This window comes from Schistocerca gregaria, chromosome 8, assembly GCF_023897955.1.
Source record: "Schistocerca gregaria isolate iqSchGreg1 chromosome 8, iqSchGreg1.2, whole genome shotgun sequence".
Lineage (NCBI taxonomy): Eukaryota > Metazoa > Arthropoda > Insecta > Orthoptera > Acrididae > Schistocerca > Schistocerca gregaria.
This window is the reverse complement of record NC_064927.1, coordinates 424352709-424370804: the sequence shown is the minus strand read 5'-3', so window position 1 is coordinate 424370804 and position 18096 is coordinate 424352709. Positions and strand designations below refer to the sequence as shown.

At 41.2% G+C, this 18096-nt stretch overlaps 1 protein-coding gene across 2 annotated transcripts in view; it reads right to left on the bottom strand.

Annotated features, from left to right (window-relative positions):
- The window catches only part of LOC126284227 (UDP-glycosyltransferase UGT5-like), a 219129-nt gene that overhangs the window by 132540 nt on the left and 68493 nt on the right, over positions 1-18096 (bottom strand). The window contains exon 1 of one of the 2 annotated variants that reach the window (XM_049983002.1): positions 8726-8834. The exons of the other annotated variant lie outside the window; for it this stretch is intronic. Within the exon in view, the coding sequence (XP_049838959.1) occupies positions 8726-8731 (6 nt within the window). The 5' untranslated portion in view covers positions 8732-8834. Of the gene's footprint in view, positions 1-8725; positions 8835-18096 lie in introns of those variants that run through there. 2 annotated transcript variants of the gene reach the window in all.

Here is an 18096-nt window from a genome sequence, read left to right as displayed (position 1 = left end):
TAGTGAAACTGAACAGTTCAAATTCCTAGGTGTTCAGATAGATAGCAAGCTGTCGTGGAAAGACCACGTTCAGGATCTTGCTCAAAGACTTAAAACTGTCATTTTTACTATTCGAACGGTATCGAAAGTGAGTGATATTTCGACACGTAAATTAGTCTACTTTCCTTATTTTCATTCACTTATGTCGTATGGTGTTATGTTTTGGGGTAACTCTTCCCATTCTAGAAAGATATTTTTGGCTCAGAAACGGGCGGTTCGGGCAATAAGCGGTGTGAGTTCACGAACCTCTTGTCCACCTCTTTTCGCGAGTCTGGGTATTTTGACATTGGCCCCTCAACATGTATATTCCTTATTGTCGTTTCTTGTTACCAATATTAGTTTAATTCCAACAATAAGCAGCTTTCACTCGGTTGATACTCGGCAGAAATCAAACCTCCATTTGGATCGGACTTTCTGAACTCTTGTGCAAAAAGGTGTGCAGTATACTGCTGCATCCATTTTCAATAAGCTGCCACTCGAATTCAAAAATCTTAGCAGTAATCCACGAACTTTGAAATTGAAACTGAAGAGTTTTCTCATGGGTCACTCCTTCTATTCTGTCGAGGAGTTCCTTGAAAAATTAATATGATTCTCATTGTATTACTGATAGCGTTTGCTTAAACTTATGGACTGATTTTCTTTCAGGTTCATGAACATTTATTTTTATCTATTATTACTTTTTATGTTGTAAGTTCATCTACTGACACGTTCCATGACCTTGGAGATTTGCTCCTCAATTTGGTCCTACGGAACTTGACATTTAAATAAATAAATAAGTGCAGTGGTGTACTATAACGGATTTAGGTTGCCCTTAAGCTAGTAGCTGGTTATTATTCAATTAACGCTCATTAAGTAACGTCATGGCTCCCTAATTTGTTACCTAAAACACTCTAGGTTGATAAAGATGATTGCCTTCCTTATGATTAACAGTAGGTAAGCTCATGGCGATAATAAATGACTGAGACTAGTAGTGTATTCTCGTCTGATTCCATTTTTGGTCTTGCATTCTGGGAATAGACAGAACTAACAGCTCACATTTCATGTTGAGCTTTGATAGTTTTTTAATGGCTGTTTCTAAATTATTTGTCCGTTTTGGGTTGACGACTGTTTTTGTTCATCTTACCCTTCTAGTTACTATTGTCTGCGGAACACTGATTCGAATCCAGTTATTGTTTCAGTTCGCCCTTTTATTACGAAGTTATGCAGCAAAAGAAACTCATAGTCCGACTGCTTCCTCTATTAGACATACGATCACGGTCACCTAAATCTTATAAAAGGGGTAACAGTAACTGAATTCATGGAAACTGGACTATAAACTTAAACAAATTTAGTGTTATAAGACCTGTGCACTCTGATGCCGTCAATGTGTGTACATTATCTTCAGTTTTGAAATACTTTCTAATCTACGCTAACAGTACATTAAATACAGGGATACCAACGAATTGTCATAACTATATACCGTCAAAAATTAAATTCTGAGTGCCCGCTCAGCGGACGCCACAAATCCAACTTTAGGATTTCATCAATAACATGATGAATTAAAATGGCTGCATTCTATTCCAGGAGTTTGCTCTCAGAGTTCGCATGTGTTAGGTACATATTTATAAATCTGAACCATGTATTCAAACTAACATGATTATTAAGGAAAACACTTCGCAGAGTTCGTAATAGCAAAAGAAATAGGCCATGTTTCTGCAGTGTTGCCAACCTACTCTTGGAAGCCATTTACAGAGAGTGCGGCTATTATCGGCCCCACCGACATACCTCAACAGAAACTCACACTGAATTGTCTTGTGGCAGTTCTTAAAAACCTGTGTGTAGACACGCCTGTCCCCCACCAGTTTAAGGAATGTGACGTCACAAAAACAAACATTAAGCTGCTTGATGGCTAGCAGTATTTTAATTTATATTCTTTTCAACATATAAGAATTTTCTTAGTATACTAAATTATCTGTGATCTCTATTAACGTAGTAGCAACCATATTTGAGTCAACTATTTTTGCACGACTCGTTCTGAGATCTTAGAAAACTAAAATAAATGTAATTTTAAGAAATTTAAAATGATTGTGAAGTGATGTATAAAATGTCTCATCTTAAATGAATTTGTGTGCTCATTCCAAACACTGATCTTAGATTTTCCGAGTCTGTAGTGTTTCCGAAATTATGGAGGATTTAATGTTATGAGTAATATTTCATTAAACCTATTTCACCTGACGCAATTGGATTACTATGACAAATAATCTTTGCCAGCCGGGGTGGCCGAGCGGTTCTGGGCGCTACAGTCTGGAACCGCGCGACCGCTACGGTCACAAGTTCGAATCCTGCCTCGGGTATGGAAGTTTTTCTCATAACTAGAGGGGTGTTGGCCCAAAATACATCTACGTGATTGTTCCGAAATTCGCAGTTAAGTGCCTGGCAGAGGATTCATCGAATCATTTTCAAGCTGGAATGATACTTTCATTCTACAGCGGAGTGTGCGCTGATATGAAGCTTCCTGGCAGATTGTGCGCTGGACCCAAACTCGAACTCGGGACCTTTGCCTTTCGCGGGCAAGTGCTCTACCAACTGAACTACCGCAGCATGATTCACGACCCATCCTCACAGCATCACCTCCGCGAGTACCTCGTCTCCTACCTTCCAAACTTCACAGAAGCTCTCCTGCGAACCTTGCAGAACTATCGATCCTGGAAGAAAGGGTAGAGCACTTGCCCGCGAAAGGCAAAGGTATCGAGTTCGAGTCTCGGTCTGGTACACAGTTTTAATCTGGCAGGAAGTTTCACCTTCAAGCTATTTCTATACGGTTTCACTCTCGGAAGGCGCGCGGGAGAAACGAGCTCTTAAATCTTTCTGTGCGAGCTCTGATTTATCCTACTTTATCATGATGATCATTTCTCCCGATATAGGTGGGTGACAACAAAATATTTTCGGGACCGGAGGAGAAAATTTGTGACTGAAATTTCACCGAAAGATCCTGCTACAACGAAAAACGTCTTTGTTTTAATAATTGCCACCCCAGTTCTCGTACCATATCCGTGACAGTCTCTCTCTCCCCTATTTCACGATAATACCAAACGAGCTGCCCTTCTCTGAAATTTTTCGATATAAGCCGTCAGTCCTACCACCGCACAGCAGTACTCCAGACGGGAACTGACAAGCGTGGAGTAAGCAGTCTCTTTACTAAGACTATCGCGTTTCCGAAGTGTTGTGCCAATAAATTGCAGTCTTTTCTTTGCTTTCCTCACAACATTATTTACGTGACTGTTCCAATTTAAGTTGTTCGTAGTGGTAAATCCTAGGCATTTAGTTGAATTGACAGCCTTTAGACTTGCGTGATTTATCGCGTAATCGAAATATAGCGGATTTCTTATAGTACTGTTCTGGATGAGTTCACACTTTTCGTTGTTTAGTCAACTGCCGCTTTTCACATCATAGAGATATCCTGTCCAAATAATTTTGCAGTTGGTTTTGACAAGAGGGTAAATGACAGCATCTTCTGCAAACAATCTAAGAGAATTGCTCAGATTGTCTCCTACGTCGAAAAAAAATGGCTCTGAGCACTATGGGATTTAACATCTATGGTCATCAGTCCCCTAGAACTTAGAAATACTTAAAACTAACTAACCTAAGGACATCACACAACACCCAGCCATCACGAGGCAGAGAAAATCCCTGACCCCGCCGGGAATCGAACCCGGGAACCCGGGTGTGGGAAGCGAAAACGCTACCGCACGAGCACGAGATGCGGGCCCTACGTCGTTTATGGACATCAGGAATAGCAGAGGGCCTATAACACTTGGCGAACGCCAGATATTTGTTTTATTCGATGAATTTCCATCAGAAACAACGAACTGTGACCTTTGTGAGAGAAATCACGCATCCAGTCGCACAACTGAGGCGATACTTTAGGCACGCAATTTGATCTGTAGCTGCTTGTGAGGAAGCTTTCTGGAAATCTAAAAATATCGAATCAATTTACAGCTCCTTCTTGAAAATAAATAAATAGTCACGTTTCACAATAACGATATTCTTCGAGATAATTCGTAATGTTCGAACACAGTATATGCTCCAAAATCTTACTGCAAAGCGACGTTAGTTACATGGGTCTGCAATACAGTGGATTACTCTTATTTTCTTTTTTCGCTATTGGTGTGACTTGTTCCACTTTCCAGTCCTAAGGTACGGATCTTTCGAGGAATGAGCGGTTGTATATGATTGCTAATTGCAAAGTTACTGCAGAAGCGTACTGACTAGTATACAATCTGGACCGGAGGCCTCCGCTACACCGACGACATCTACTTCCAAGTTAAGCAATTGTGCAGTCGTTCTGGGTTCGAATTCTGTTAAAGGAACCTGATTGGAATACAGTCTGCACCGGATGTCTTGCCGTTGTTAAGCTATTTAAGCTCCTTCGCTACACCGAGGATATCTACTTCCAAGTTACGCATTTGTGCAGTTGTGCAGCTGGAATATTTATTTCTTCTTCCCTGGTGAAGGTGTTGCGGAAAACCGTATTTAGCAATCCTGGTTTAGTGGCACTATCATGAGTAATATTATCCTGGTTATTGTGCAGTGAAAGTGCCGGTTACCTCTTGGCGCCGGCGTACTTTACGTATGACCTGAACCTCTTTGGGTTTTCTGCCAGATTTCGAGCTTCAGTTTGGGCTAAATTTCGAGCTTCAGTAAACCTTTTGCGTTCTTTTAAATTTGGTAAGCTCTTTTCGTTGCTTCTTAAACAGTGTTCTGACCTGCTTTGTGTAATTTGGGGATCAGTAGTTCTCTTATTAATTTATTTGGTATGTATCTCGCGACTGCGGTCGATACTACTACTTTGAATCCAACTCACATTTGGTGAACACTTAACATGCGAGGGTCGTTCAATAAGTAATGCCCAACATATTTTTTTTTAAAAAAAAAGGCCATTAATATACATAGACAAACGTCCTTGTTCGTGCTTCACATTTGATGCTTGTTCTTTGCGCTGGTGAAGTTTGGAAGCATCCTGGCATATGGCAGAGCCGTACTACAGCATCAAAATGTCGTCTACATACAAGCAGGGTGTTGTTATTGAATTCTTGTGTGCAGAAAAAGAAACCGTGGTGAACATCTATAAACGTTTGTGTGCTGTGTATAGTGATGCTTCATCTGATAGGAGTGCAGTTGGGCGATAGGTAAAGAAAGTTACAGCCTCAGGAAATGCAGAAACAGAGCTCCTTGATCAGCCACGCTCGGGACCACCTGTCACAGCCACTGCTCCAGACATGCTGAATCCTACGGATGCCATTATTGGTTCCGACCGGCGCATCACAACTCGACAATTGGCTCTACACTTGTCGGTCAGCATTGTAAGTACGTCTGCAATGATCGAGATCCTCGGATATTCGAAGAGATGCTCACGATGGGTTCCACGAATGCTCACAGCAGACCACAAAATTCAAAGAAAGGCCATTTCATCTGAATTGTTGGAGCGTTTAGAGACCGACGGAGAGGCCATTGTGTCACGGATCGTATACGAGGGACGAAAGCTGGGTGCACCACCTTGCGCCGAAAAAAAAGGCAGTCCATGGAGTGGCACCGTTCTCATTCAACAAAAAAAAAGGGAGAAATTCAAGACAACCCCCTCTACCGGAAAAGTCGTGGTGACAGTCTTCTGGGATTGTGATGGCGTCATTCTCGTGGATGTGATGCCAAGAGGGTCAACCATCTATTCCGAGACATACGTGAATACTCTGAATAAACTCAAGAACCGTTTCCGACGTGTTAGATTGGCCAAGAATCCAGCAGAAATCTTGCTCCAACACCATAACGCACGCCCACACACAAGTCTCAGAACCCGGGAACACATCGCCAAATTGGGTTGGATATCCACCCTACAGTCCAGACCTGGCACCGTCGGACTTCCATCTCCTTGGGCCGCTTAAAGATCCTCTACGGGAACAAATTTTGAAGAAGGCGAGAGCGTCAGTCATGCAGTGAAAACGAGAGCTTTTACCAGCAGGGAGTACATGTTCTTCCCAATGTTGGAGTACAGCCGTAGAACGTGATGGAGACTACGCAGAAAAATAGGACATGGACAACACATGTTAATGTATAGTGTCACCAAATTCTGACTCTTAACAGTAATTTTTTCTGGAAAAAATGTGGGGCATTACTTATTGAACGACCCTGGTAGGAGTGGAGACTGTCTCTTAGAAAGGCTCCCAGCGAATTTTTATCTACTTTTATTAAACAGATGTACGTTTCGTTTATTTTTGGTGGGTTTGTATGTTGCGGTATCCTTATCTTTAGGGTTTTCTGCTGAGCTGAATCGGTGAGTTTTAGACACTTTGAGAAGCGACACTTGTGAGAAACTGGAATGTGGCGACACTTGTGAGAAATCCGGGATGCTAAGGGACCGCCACAGGGTGTGTCGCAAATGCTGCGCCACTGCTTTCTCGGCCACTACCTGCTGCCGCTTGGTGTGAGTGAGCGCTCGGCTTGTGCCGGCCCGGGCAGCTGCCGAGGGACGTTCACACTCCTCCAGTGCAGCCAGATTACATTATTTCAGAATTTTTTGTGCAAGTAAGAGTAGCCTTAATCAAATTAGAAATCGGAGCTGATTTTTGCCCCCACGATATCATGTCAACCATTAGTTGCAGCACAGTTATGCGTAAGCCCTTTCTCATTTGAATTTTTGTTCTGATTAATCTTACATAGGGCATAATTTTTACTCACCCTCATACTTAATTATATATTTTACAGAAACCGAAAATGTTTTCCATCTTTCAACCACTCACCCAAAATTTGATATGGTAGGAGTGGAAACTTGTTACCATATATTAAAAGGAGTCAACTAAAGAATTTGCTTCTCATCAGAAACTTTTTCTTGAATTATTTCGAAATAAACCTCAATTTCTGCGTACCACGCAGGGAACTGAGTGAGTCTTGCTAGCAATTAGCGTTAAGGAATGCAGTTTTTGTATTGAAACAAGATGTATTCATCGTCCACTCAAACAGAAATTGTTTCTAAAATTCTCTACACAAAAATGCTGATTGTGCTTGTTAGAAAAGATATGACTTTTCAGACTTTAGTGAATCTTTTACAATTTGCAAGAGACATTTAGCCGACTTCGTGTCGTTGCCAGGGAACACCACGAGAAGGTCGTCTCTCTTCGTCCCGCATTATATTTATTTACAATATTTACAGGATTATTATTTATTTACAATTTTTACAATAGGGCTATCGGCGTGAACTGAACCCCTTTTCAATATTTACAAGTGTTGCTGTATCTTCAGCCATTTCCTTTTTATTGTAATTTCTGTGCATTAGCCACGCAAGTAAGAAATGATTTTATATTGTCGTCAGCTTGGAGTCTTGTAAGGGTCTTAGAAACTACCTCATCTGTCTTAATTGCGGACATCTTTCTTCTTTTCCCACCTAGATTTAATACTAGTCGGTGCCCATGGTATTCTGCGTCTTCTCTGAGAATTTTTACTAAGGAGTAAAAATTTGAATGAACCTTCGAAATTAATGTATTTACCCTCCGATTCCATCCTTCTGAAACATTGTTGGTGCGGTGACGCCTTCCTGCGCAGTTCCAAATATCTCTTGGCGTGTCTTCATTATCCAGCCGTTGTTCAAAAAAAATAGTCGTAAAAACCCTGTAGTTTTTCATTATCTGGCGAGCTCACCTGAATGCATAGCCACCCATCATCTAACATGTCCAGGGGAATGTGAGCCAAAGCGGAACACAATCTTACGTGAAAACGAATTTCTCCGTTTTCCTTGTAGGCAGCAACAAGGCCGCAATTCTGCCTCCACAAGCACTGATTGAAATGGTAGTTGCAGCCATTAATCTTTGTATCAGGAAACAAATGTGTTACTGATTGGATGATATGCAGCTTCAAAATCCATCATGACAGCTGCACGATTCCATCCAGGTACGGTCCTCTCAACAGCTGTGAAAAAGCGATCGTACGTTTCTCGCATTTTATTGGATAGCAAGGCATACGCGGTTGGAACTGTGTTTGTTTCCTCCTCAGAACTAGAAATATCGGCATGAACAATAAATAACTGTCCAAACTGCTTGCTGGAGCTTTTGAACGTTCCATCGACTAAGAACGAATAGCAGTCTGTTAAACAGGATTTTCCCCTTTCGCTGGCGGACACCAATAACCTATCATTTGGTCATCTGTCGTCATCCGCAAGTAAAAATTTGCTCCCATCATTCATTATCAAATGATGTTCTTCCAGAAATATTCCTGCAGCATCGGTCGGATCTTGTGTAGATCCCATGCTTTTTGCCTGATGCGTCGCAGCCATCGTTTTGCACTCTTGTGTGATGGCAATGATGTGACGATGCAGTACTGAACTGCGGTGTGCTACCGTTTTGGTGTCCCTGCAGAGCGCCCGATACCTGTTCGGCCGGGTCTCCTCACAAATGTCGTTCCTCACAACTGTCGCTCCTCACAAGTGTCGCAACCCCGAATCGGTTGGCCGTGTCTACCGCCTTCCCCTTGTCAGCAGTTGCCTACGTGTTTCCCAAAACGGCTTATACGGTGGAGCACCGCCAGTTGAAAACGTTTGCATCACAGTCGCCAGCACACTAGGTGGCATCTACTCGTTTGGCTACTACCACACACCAGCGCCAAATAAGGAAGACGAAGAAATGCGCCTGCGCTACGTGGTGTGAGGCGCCCACGGACATACCTTCATGACGGTGGTCTGTTTCCCGTTTCTCCGGACACGCCTCCAGCCGCTGTCTCGCGCCTCTAGCCGCAGTCACACGCCCTCGCGACGCGGATCGTACAACTGACTGCTGACTGATTACTTGTCAAGCGTTCGACTGCTATCAGCCACGGGGCGGCGCTATCTCGCCGAGACCTTCGCACATACTTAGCCTTGAACGGCTAAACACCCGTTTCTAGTTTCCTGTACACTTAGACGAAAGTACGGTGAGTAGGCAAAATAATGTGAACAGTGGTAGTAATGGGATGGTTGTGTTTGATGGTCAATAACGCAAGTAAGATGCGTTTCGCGCTGGACTGTGCGTGTTCAGTACGGACTAGACATCAGTGTAGGTTGTTTATGACTAGTGCACACCTCGTATTTGCATTCAGAGGCCAAGGTCGACGCGCAATGCAAGATCTATCAGAGGTCCAACTACGGGACATTGTGGTGGCTCGATTAGCTGGAGCTTCAGTAACCAAGACGGCCAACTTAATGTTTTGTAAGTAGGCTGTTTAGGTTTTTATGTTGGTAACGCCACGTAGCGCTCTATATGAAAATCACAGACTGTGCTGTGTGAAGTCTGTGGCTGGTTGGCATTGTTGGAATAGTCGCTGTTGTGGTGTTGGGCAGTTGGATGTGAACAGAGCGTAGCGTTGCGCAGTTGAAGGTTAGCCGCCAGCAGTGGTGGATGTGAGAAGTGAGATGGCGGAGTTTCAAGAGCGGATGATCTGGACATGTGTCCATCAGAGAGAGTAAATTTGTAAGACTGGATGTCATGAACTGATATATATATTATGACTTTTGAACACTATTAAGGTAAATACATTGTTTGTTTTCTATTAAAGTCTTTCATTGGTAACTATGCCCATCAGTAGTTAGTGCCTTCAGTAGTTAGAATCTTTTATTTAGCTGGCAGTAGTGGCGCTCGCTGTATTGCAGTAGTTCGAGTAACATAGATTTTTGCGAGGTAAGTGATTCATGAAAGGTATAGGTTATTGTTAGTCAGGGCCATTCTTTTGTAGGGATTTTTGAACGTCAGATTGCGTTGCGCTAAAAATATTGTGTGTCAGTTTAGTGTTGATCAGAATAAGTAAAGAAAGAAATGTCTGAGTACGTTCAGTTTTTCTCAAATGAAAATCAAATAACGTAGAGGTTTACCAGCACAGTAATTCATAAATTTTCCTAAGGGGATGTTTCAGTTTCAAGAGCGGGTAAACGTAATACTGGCCGCAAACCAAAACTAAATGACAGAGAACGTCGTACGCCAATACAGATTGTGCAAAAACAATAAAAAACTACGGCGGCTAAAGAGACTGCAGAGATCAATAGCCATCATCGACATCCTGTGTCTATAGACACCGTCCACGGAGAACTCCGTAAAGCGAATATTCATGGACAAGCTGCTATACCGAAACCATTAGTGACGACAACCAGCGCAAATAAGCGTAAAACATGGTGTCAGGAGCATATATCCTGGACAGCTGAGAAGTGTAAACACGTCGTATGGTCCGACGGACCTATGTTTTCATTATTTCCAACATCGGGCCGGGTTTACGTCTGCAGAACGCCAAAAGAAGCCTACAATCTTGATTGCTTGACTCCAACGATTAAGCATGGAGGTGAAGTGTAATGGTGTGGGCAGTCATATCACGGTATTCTGCTGGTCCCGTCATTACTGTCAAAGGTAGTGTTACAGCCAACGACTATGTGAACATTTTAGGTGATCACGTGCACCTCATGATTCAAATGTTGTTCTCCAACAACGACGCCATTTTTCAGGACGATAATGCACCCATTCACACAGCTGGCACAATACAATCGCGGTATGAGGAGCATGCAACTAAACTACAGCGCCTTCCCTGACCAGCACAGTTCTCCGACTATAACATTATCGAACCCTTATGAGCGGTATTGTAGCGCAGACTCCAGAGAAAATTTCTGCCTCCCTCGTCGCTAGAGGAGTTAAATGGTTCAAATGGCTCTGAGCACTATGGGACTTAACAGCTGTGGTCATCAGTCCCCTAGAACTTAGAACAACTTAAACATAACTAACCTAAGGACAACACACACTTCCATGCCCGAGGCAGGATTCGAACCTGCGACCGTAGCAGTCGCACGGTTCCGGACTGCGCGCCTAGAACCGCGAGACCACCGCAGCCGGCTAGAGGAGTTAGAAGAGGTTCTGATCGAAGAGTGGCATAGCATTGCACTGGAGACTACACAATCATTACTTGCCAGTATTCCAAGACGAATCGTAGCTGTATCACAGGCAAATGGTAGTCCAACCCCTTATTAGTAAACCATTCCCAAGTAAGTACAAGTGTTCACATTATTTTGCCTACCCCCCTGTAACTTTCGGATGATGTGTTACTGTCGAGTAAACTGCACAGAGCATAGAAAGAACTGCTACAGTATAGTGCAGAAGGCAACTGAAAGGCGTACGCAACGAGCAGGACAGAAAGGACACTTTCATTCAAAGACAACAATAACACTGAAGTCTGCGGGATTCATGATTGTCCCCAGGACATTTAAAAAGGTGGGATACGATTATTAATACGGTGTGTGCTTAGTACTTCCCACCCCATTTTGTCGATGGTTTCACGGGTCAGTTGAGCAATATGAGGACCTGCGTTGTCTTGCTGGAAAATCACACCTCTCCTCTGAGATCCACGACGTCTCTCTCTCATAGCTGGCTTCACCTTGATTAAAAATAAATCCGACTAGTATTGGCTGTTCATTGCACACTGCTCTTCGAGATAATCACAAAAGACTGGACCTTCAGCATTCTGAAACACCGTCAACATGACTTTTCCTGCTGATGCTTGGATTTTGAAATTTTTTTGACAGGGGAGTGGGTGTGCTTCTACTCCATGCTTTATCGTTTTGATTCTGGCTCATAATAGTGAACCCAAGTATCATGCAAATTAAAATTTTTGTTGAGGAAGTGCTCACCTTCTCTTTCATAACGTTCCTTTAGCTCTGTGCACACTCTCAACCTCGTTTCCTTGTGTAGCCGCGTCAACTCATTTTGGGACCCGTCTTGCACAGGTTTGCAGTACTTTGGCTTGTTACATATAATGTTATGAACTGTACCAGTACTAACTTGAACCTTACCAACATTCATTTCCACAGTCACACGGCGGTTGGCACGAATAATGTCATCAATTCTATTTTCGATTGAGGGAGTTGAAACTGTAACTGGTCGACCATTTTGGAACTGTTCTACACACTAGTGAAAATTTTCACGATTCATATACCTTCACCATAAGCTTCAGACATTCTACAGTATGTATTCATTGGTGTCTCGCCTTCAGAAAGTACATGTGGACGTTTCAAGCGGACTCGCCATCTTGAAATGTACTTTTGAGGTCATAAACAAAACAATGTTGATACATTAGCTGATCAAGGCTCTTCCTACTGATGCCAAATTAAAGTTATATAAGAACCAAACTTGCCCTACTAACAGTTTTTTCCCCAGACCAATTTGCCTCCTCAATTATTGAATGACCCTTGTATGTATGTCCAAGTTTCATCGAGGTCTGTCATTTGACAATGATACATCATGAGAAAGTTACTTTCGTCTTAAAGTTTTACACACCAGTGTAGCTTTACATGCAGGATGAGCATAATGTCTGACTAGAAAAATTTACTTCTGAGAAAATACGCTAGATACAGCAATGCGGTTTATTGCAAATCGTAGCCTGACTCATGAAGGTTTTTTAAGGATATGCTTCGACATGCCATGTGGTTTATTTTTGTAAACGGTAGCTTAAGACATTTTTATGTAGCGAAGAATTCTGTACCTTGAGAACCTAAGAACGAATGGTGTTTCTTGTTCGGTGCTTCAAGCTAGCGATAAATTTTAGGATCATATGCAGGAATGCATAGTGCGGACCGCTATAAGCAGTTTCCAGCATTTTCTACTGTTTTGTTGTTGTGAGATAGGAGGATGTGTTTCGTACAGCATTGGTATAATTTTGAGGTCTGTGCATTTAAGTCCTATACGAGGCGGTACCCAAAAAAACTGAATTATTTTTAAAAGCTATGTATTTTCAAATTGTTTGCTAAATCACCTTATCCCCTCGAAATATTCTCCATTGCAACTAATACATTTACCTCATCGATGTTTCCACTGCTCGAAACATATTTTGTAGTCATCTTTAGAAATAGCTGACCGCTCCTCCCTCGTATTTTTTTTTTCTGGGCTTCTTCAGCGTTGTCAAATCGCTGCCCCTTTTCGATAGTGGAAATAAGAAAAAGTCGCATGGAGCCAGGTCAGGCGAGTAAAGGGCGCGGTGCAGCGGAACCACACCATTTTTAGCCATAAACTGCCCAACCGGGATGGGTGTGTGTTTGCAGGTGCGTTGTCTTGGTGGAAGAACCAGTCTCCTGTCTTCCACAAATCGGGTCATTTTTTGACGAAATCCGAGCTCCGAGGTAACTCATTGATCTCTGACGGTTGATCAGTTGTCTTTCGGCGGCCTGTGACAAGCTCTCCAATTTTTTCAACATTTTCATCGATTCGGTCAGTTGATGGACGGCCAGAACGAGGTTTGTCATCAATCGACATTTCACCATTTTTAAATCGAGCAGACCACTACGATCAGTAATGTTTCAGATTTCGATGTACAATGGGATAGATATGATGATGAAAATAGGATCACATTTGAGGAAGTGGAGAAAATGGTAACTAGATTGCAGTGCAAAAAAGCGGCTGGGGTGGATGAAATTAAGTCGGAACTCATCAAATACAGTGGAATGTCAGGTCTTAAATGGCTACACAGGATAAATGAAATGGTGTGGGAGTCTGGACAGGTTCCATCAGACTGGGCGAAAGCAGTAATCACACCAATCTTTAAACATGGAAACAGAAAAGATTGTAACAACTACAGAGGTATCTCTTTAATCAGCGTTGTGGGTAAAATCTTGTCAGGTATTGCTGAAAGGAAAGTGCGAGTATTAGTTGAGGACAAATGGGATGAAAATCAGTGTGGGTTTAGGCCTCTTAGAGGTTGACAGGATCAGATCTTTAGCTTACGGCAAATAATGGAGAAGTGTTACGAGTGGAACAGGGAATTGTATCTATGCTTTTTAGATCTAGAAAAGGCATATGACTGAGTTTCTAGGAGGAAGTTATTGTCTGTTCTACGAGATTATGGAATAGGAGGCAAATTTTTGCAAGCAATTAAAGGTCTTTACATAGATAGTCAGGTAGCAGTTACAGTTGTAAGTAGGCTGTTTACGTTTTCATATTGGTAACGCCACATAGCGCTCTGTATGAAAAATCACTGGCTGTGCTGTGCGCAGTCTGTGGCTAGTTTGCATTATTGTCTGTCATTGTAGTGTTAGGCTGATGGATGTTAACAGCGCGTAGAGTTGCGCAGTTGGAGGTGAGCCGCCAGCAGCAGTGGATGTGGGGAGAGAAATGGCGGAGTTTTGAAATTTGTAAGACTGGATGTCATGAACTGCTATATATATATTATGACTTTTGAACACTATTGAGGTAAATACTTTGTTTGTTCTCTATAAAAAAAACATGTGGGTACACGCTTACTTTGTGTACCATGTGTTTCGCAAGCACAAGGAGCCCTAGCTAATATGGTATTTGCCTATACAACTTTACACATCGGTACCATATTTCTCTAACACATAAATTACACAGCTATCTGATCATTTAACTGAGAGTCAGTGCCACATATTTATGCAATTATACATCTGGATAACTTCAGACATATGAAATTGTATTTTGTCTAACTTTGTGAAATGTTCATATTTTTTCGGAACCATTGTGATACTATGAGAGCTTTCAATGATTTATTTGGTATGGGATCATGATTTTTAAAGTACGTTTGAGGTAGATGACACTTTTGACATGAGCAGAGAATTTTTTTAGGTTTTGAAATTATTGGAGGCAGCTACGACGATTTTGAGATTTGGCTGAGGTAATATGATGTTACGATGACGATGTGTATTACGCTGTTACGGTATGTTTATGATCAATAAGCTGATGCTATATGAGTTACTTGATTATGCTACGCATCTGTTATGATGAAATATTGAAGAAGTGTCGACGAATAAGGTAAGGAATAATGAATAGTGGTTAGGGACTCTGGTTTTGTGAAAAAGGTTGTTGGAAACCAAGAATCGTACTTTTAAGAATTATGAAATGTATGTAAATGTGTGAATGTATTACAATGCCTATGAAAATTTTTTGGACACTGTTATATTTATAGGATTTTATTTTCTACACATTTGTAACGCAAATTCTCAACCTGTGAAAATATTTTTATATGAGACTGTCACTGTAGCAGAAACTGCTGTCGTAAATTTTTCAGTAAGAAAGGTAAGTGACCACCTGCACGCAATGCGTCGTGGGCACCCAGCTGCGTGACAGGCGCCTGGAAAAAAGCATTAGTGTGTGCCTTTCAGAGGCACAGGTGGAGAAAAAAAAGAGGCCATTATCCTCGCTATTGACATTCCTTTGTAGAAAACATCGCAAATACGACACACTCAAACTTGAAAACATACGATTATACTGTGGAGCTCTTAATTTATGATATTTACTAAAATGCCTAATGAAACGATGAGAAACATTTCACGGCTATTGTCTTGCTAGTTGAGAGAAATACAATATGGCTTGCTTTATGTATTTATTTACTCATTCTGTTTAATATGTTTCTAGTTGCACTGCAGCATTGGTTAAAATAAAATTTAATAGATGTACTAATATTGTTATTTTATGCCTACAGATGCAATCAATAATAAATTTATGATCTACTTCCAAGAAAACGAGGGCACATAAATAGACATTTCCCTTCACAGAAATTGCATAAATAATTTTTTTACGATTTGGTAACTTACCTGTTAGCGTAATTTCTCGTGATGCATCACCCTAGTGTTAAGATGTGACAAAGGTATTAGACATGGCCATTTTACTGTAATATTTTTCTGCTTGAGCTTTGTCATGTTTAGATATAAGTTATTGCATTTGCTGTGGCTGTTTGCCAGGCATAGTGCTACTAAATTTCACTTTGCATTACTCTGTTAAGCCAGTTTTACTACTGATTTATTTTCCTTGTTTGCTGCTCATTGCCTTATTTTAGTTGTAATATTGCTGTTTGCTTTGCCAATTTGAATTTTTGTCATTGCTGTTTGTGTTAATTATTTTATGCTGCTGCATTGCCTCGTCCCTTAGTTTATGCATCTGAGCTCAGTAGATTTAAGTTAGCTTAAGATGGGGTAGGCCATATAAGAGAACAAATTATGACGAATTGGAAGAAATGCATTGAAAAGCTATAAGAAAATTGTTTGGCCAAAAAGTAGTGTACAGTGGAGAAAAACTATTTTTGAAAGACGATGTGAACAGAATACAGAAAGCAGGCTTTGATAGGACTTTTTGGGAATAATGATGAACGAAGGGAGATCTCTACGCAAAATACTGCAGTAAAACAAACCCTGTCCTTTCCTTTTGTGTTATCCCTCTATGTGTTTGTGTACCCTTGTGTATTTGTATTTTTCCTGTCTTTGTGTGTTTAGCTGATACGAGTTATGTTGTAGAATTTTTCTAATACTATGTTATTTACCTTGTAAAGATGCTTAGACATTATTTATTCTGTTTTGTTTTAATGCTCATGTGTGAAGTTGATGTTTCAAAAGTTATTCTGATCGTTTATGTATTTACTTACGTCATAATTCCTGTAACACTGATGTATATGTTAGTTCAATTCTTTTGTAAAGCCTGTATTACTACAAACGTTATCTGTATTATTATGTTTTAATGATGTATTTTGTACCTTTGTTATTGTATTCTTATGTTATAAAATTGTTATTGACACCAGTTCATCAAATAAAGTAACTTGTCAGTTACATTTCACTGCACACGTTTCTGTTGGTCGTAGTATATGGCCAATATGTGAGGAGTAGGGACTGATTGTATTTACACGTGTGTTACTAATTCAGCAAGGTACTGGTTAACAGCGTTGCTGGTTCTAAGGACAATTAGAAAAAAACTTTGTGAGTGCACAAGTGGTGGTTCATGGACTTGCTATGTTCTCCGCAAGACTCTTCGATGGTGATTGTGCACCTGCACAGTCGTAACGGATGGCTGCTGGCCATCTCTACAAGGACTACAGTGGGTCTGCATCTTTTTGGCCCACAATTACCATTATTTCTACAAGGACTGCAGTGGGTCTGCACCTCTGGTATCCCACCAATACCGTAATCTCTACCAGGACTACAGTGGGTCTACTCCGTGACGACCTACCCACCAATATTCTTCAAAACTTCGACTGACTCTGCTGTGGGTTTGCTCTTTTGTGGCCCATTACCTGTCAGCATGTCAAGAGTCAGCACTGTCTTTCCGTTGGAAGGACAATACTACTTCTTCAAGACTGCATGGAAATCCACTACTTCTGTGTGCATTTTCTTTTACTGCTCAGACTTTGAGGAAAAAAACACTGCAATTTTACTGTGATGAATGATCAGGACTGTCTTTATGGACTGTGAGAAAATTTTAGCTTTTGACCAACATTGTATCAATAAGTCTGTGCATTTGATTTCTTTGTTATTGTAATTATGAAAAATTTCTTCAAGTCTGTATTGGCCACTGCCCAAAAAAATTTGTAAAATTTTTTGTGGGGGGCATGGGGGCTATGTAAGTAGGCTGTTTACGTTGTTATATTGGTAATGCCACATAGCGCTCTGTATCAAAAATCACTGGCTGTGCTGTGCGCAGTCTGTGGCTACTTTGCATTGTTGTCTGCCATTGTAGTGTTTGGCAGATGCATGTTAACAGCGCGTAGAGTTGCGCAGTTGGAGGTGAGCCGCCAGCAGCGGTGGATGTGGGGAGAGAAATGGCGGAGTTTTGAAATTTGTAAGACTGGATGTCATGAACTGCTATATATATATTATGACTTTTGAACACTATTGAGGTAAATACTTTGTTTGTTCTCTATAAAAAAAACATGTGGGTACACGCTTACTTTGTGTACCATGTGTTTCGCAAGCACAAGGAGCCCTAGCTAATATGGTATTTGCCTATACAACTTTACACATCGGTACCATATTTCTCTAACACATAAATTACACAGCTATCTGATCATTTAACTGAGAGTCAGTGCCACATATTTATGCAATTATACATCTGGATAACTTCAGACATATGAAATTGTATTTTGTCTAACTTTGTGAAATGTTCATATTTTTTCGGAACCATTGTGATACTATGAGAGCTTTCAATGATTTATTTGGTATGGGATCATGATTTTTAAAGTACGTTTGAGGTAGATGACACTTTTGACATGAGCAGAGAATTTTTTTAGGTTTTGAAATTATTGGAGGCAGCTACGACG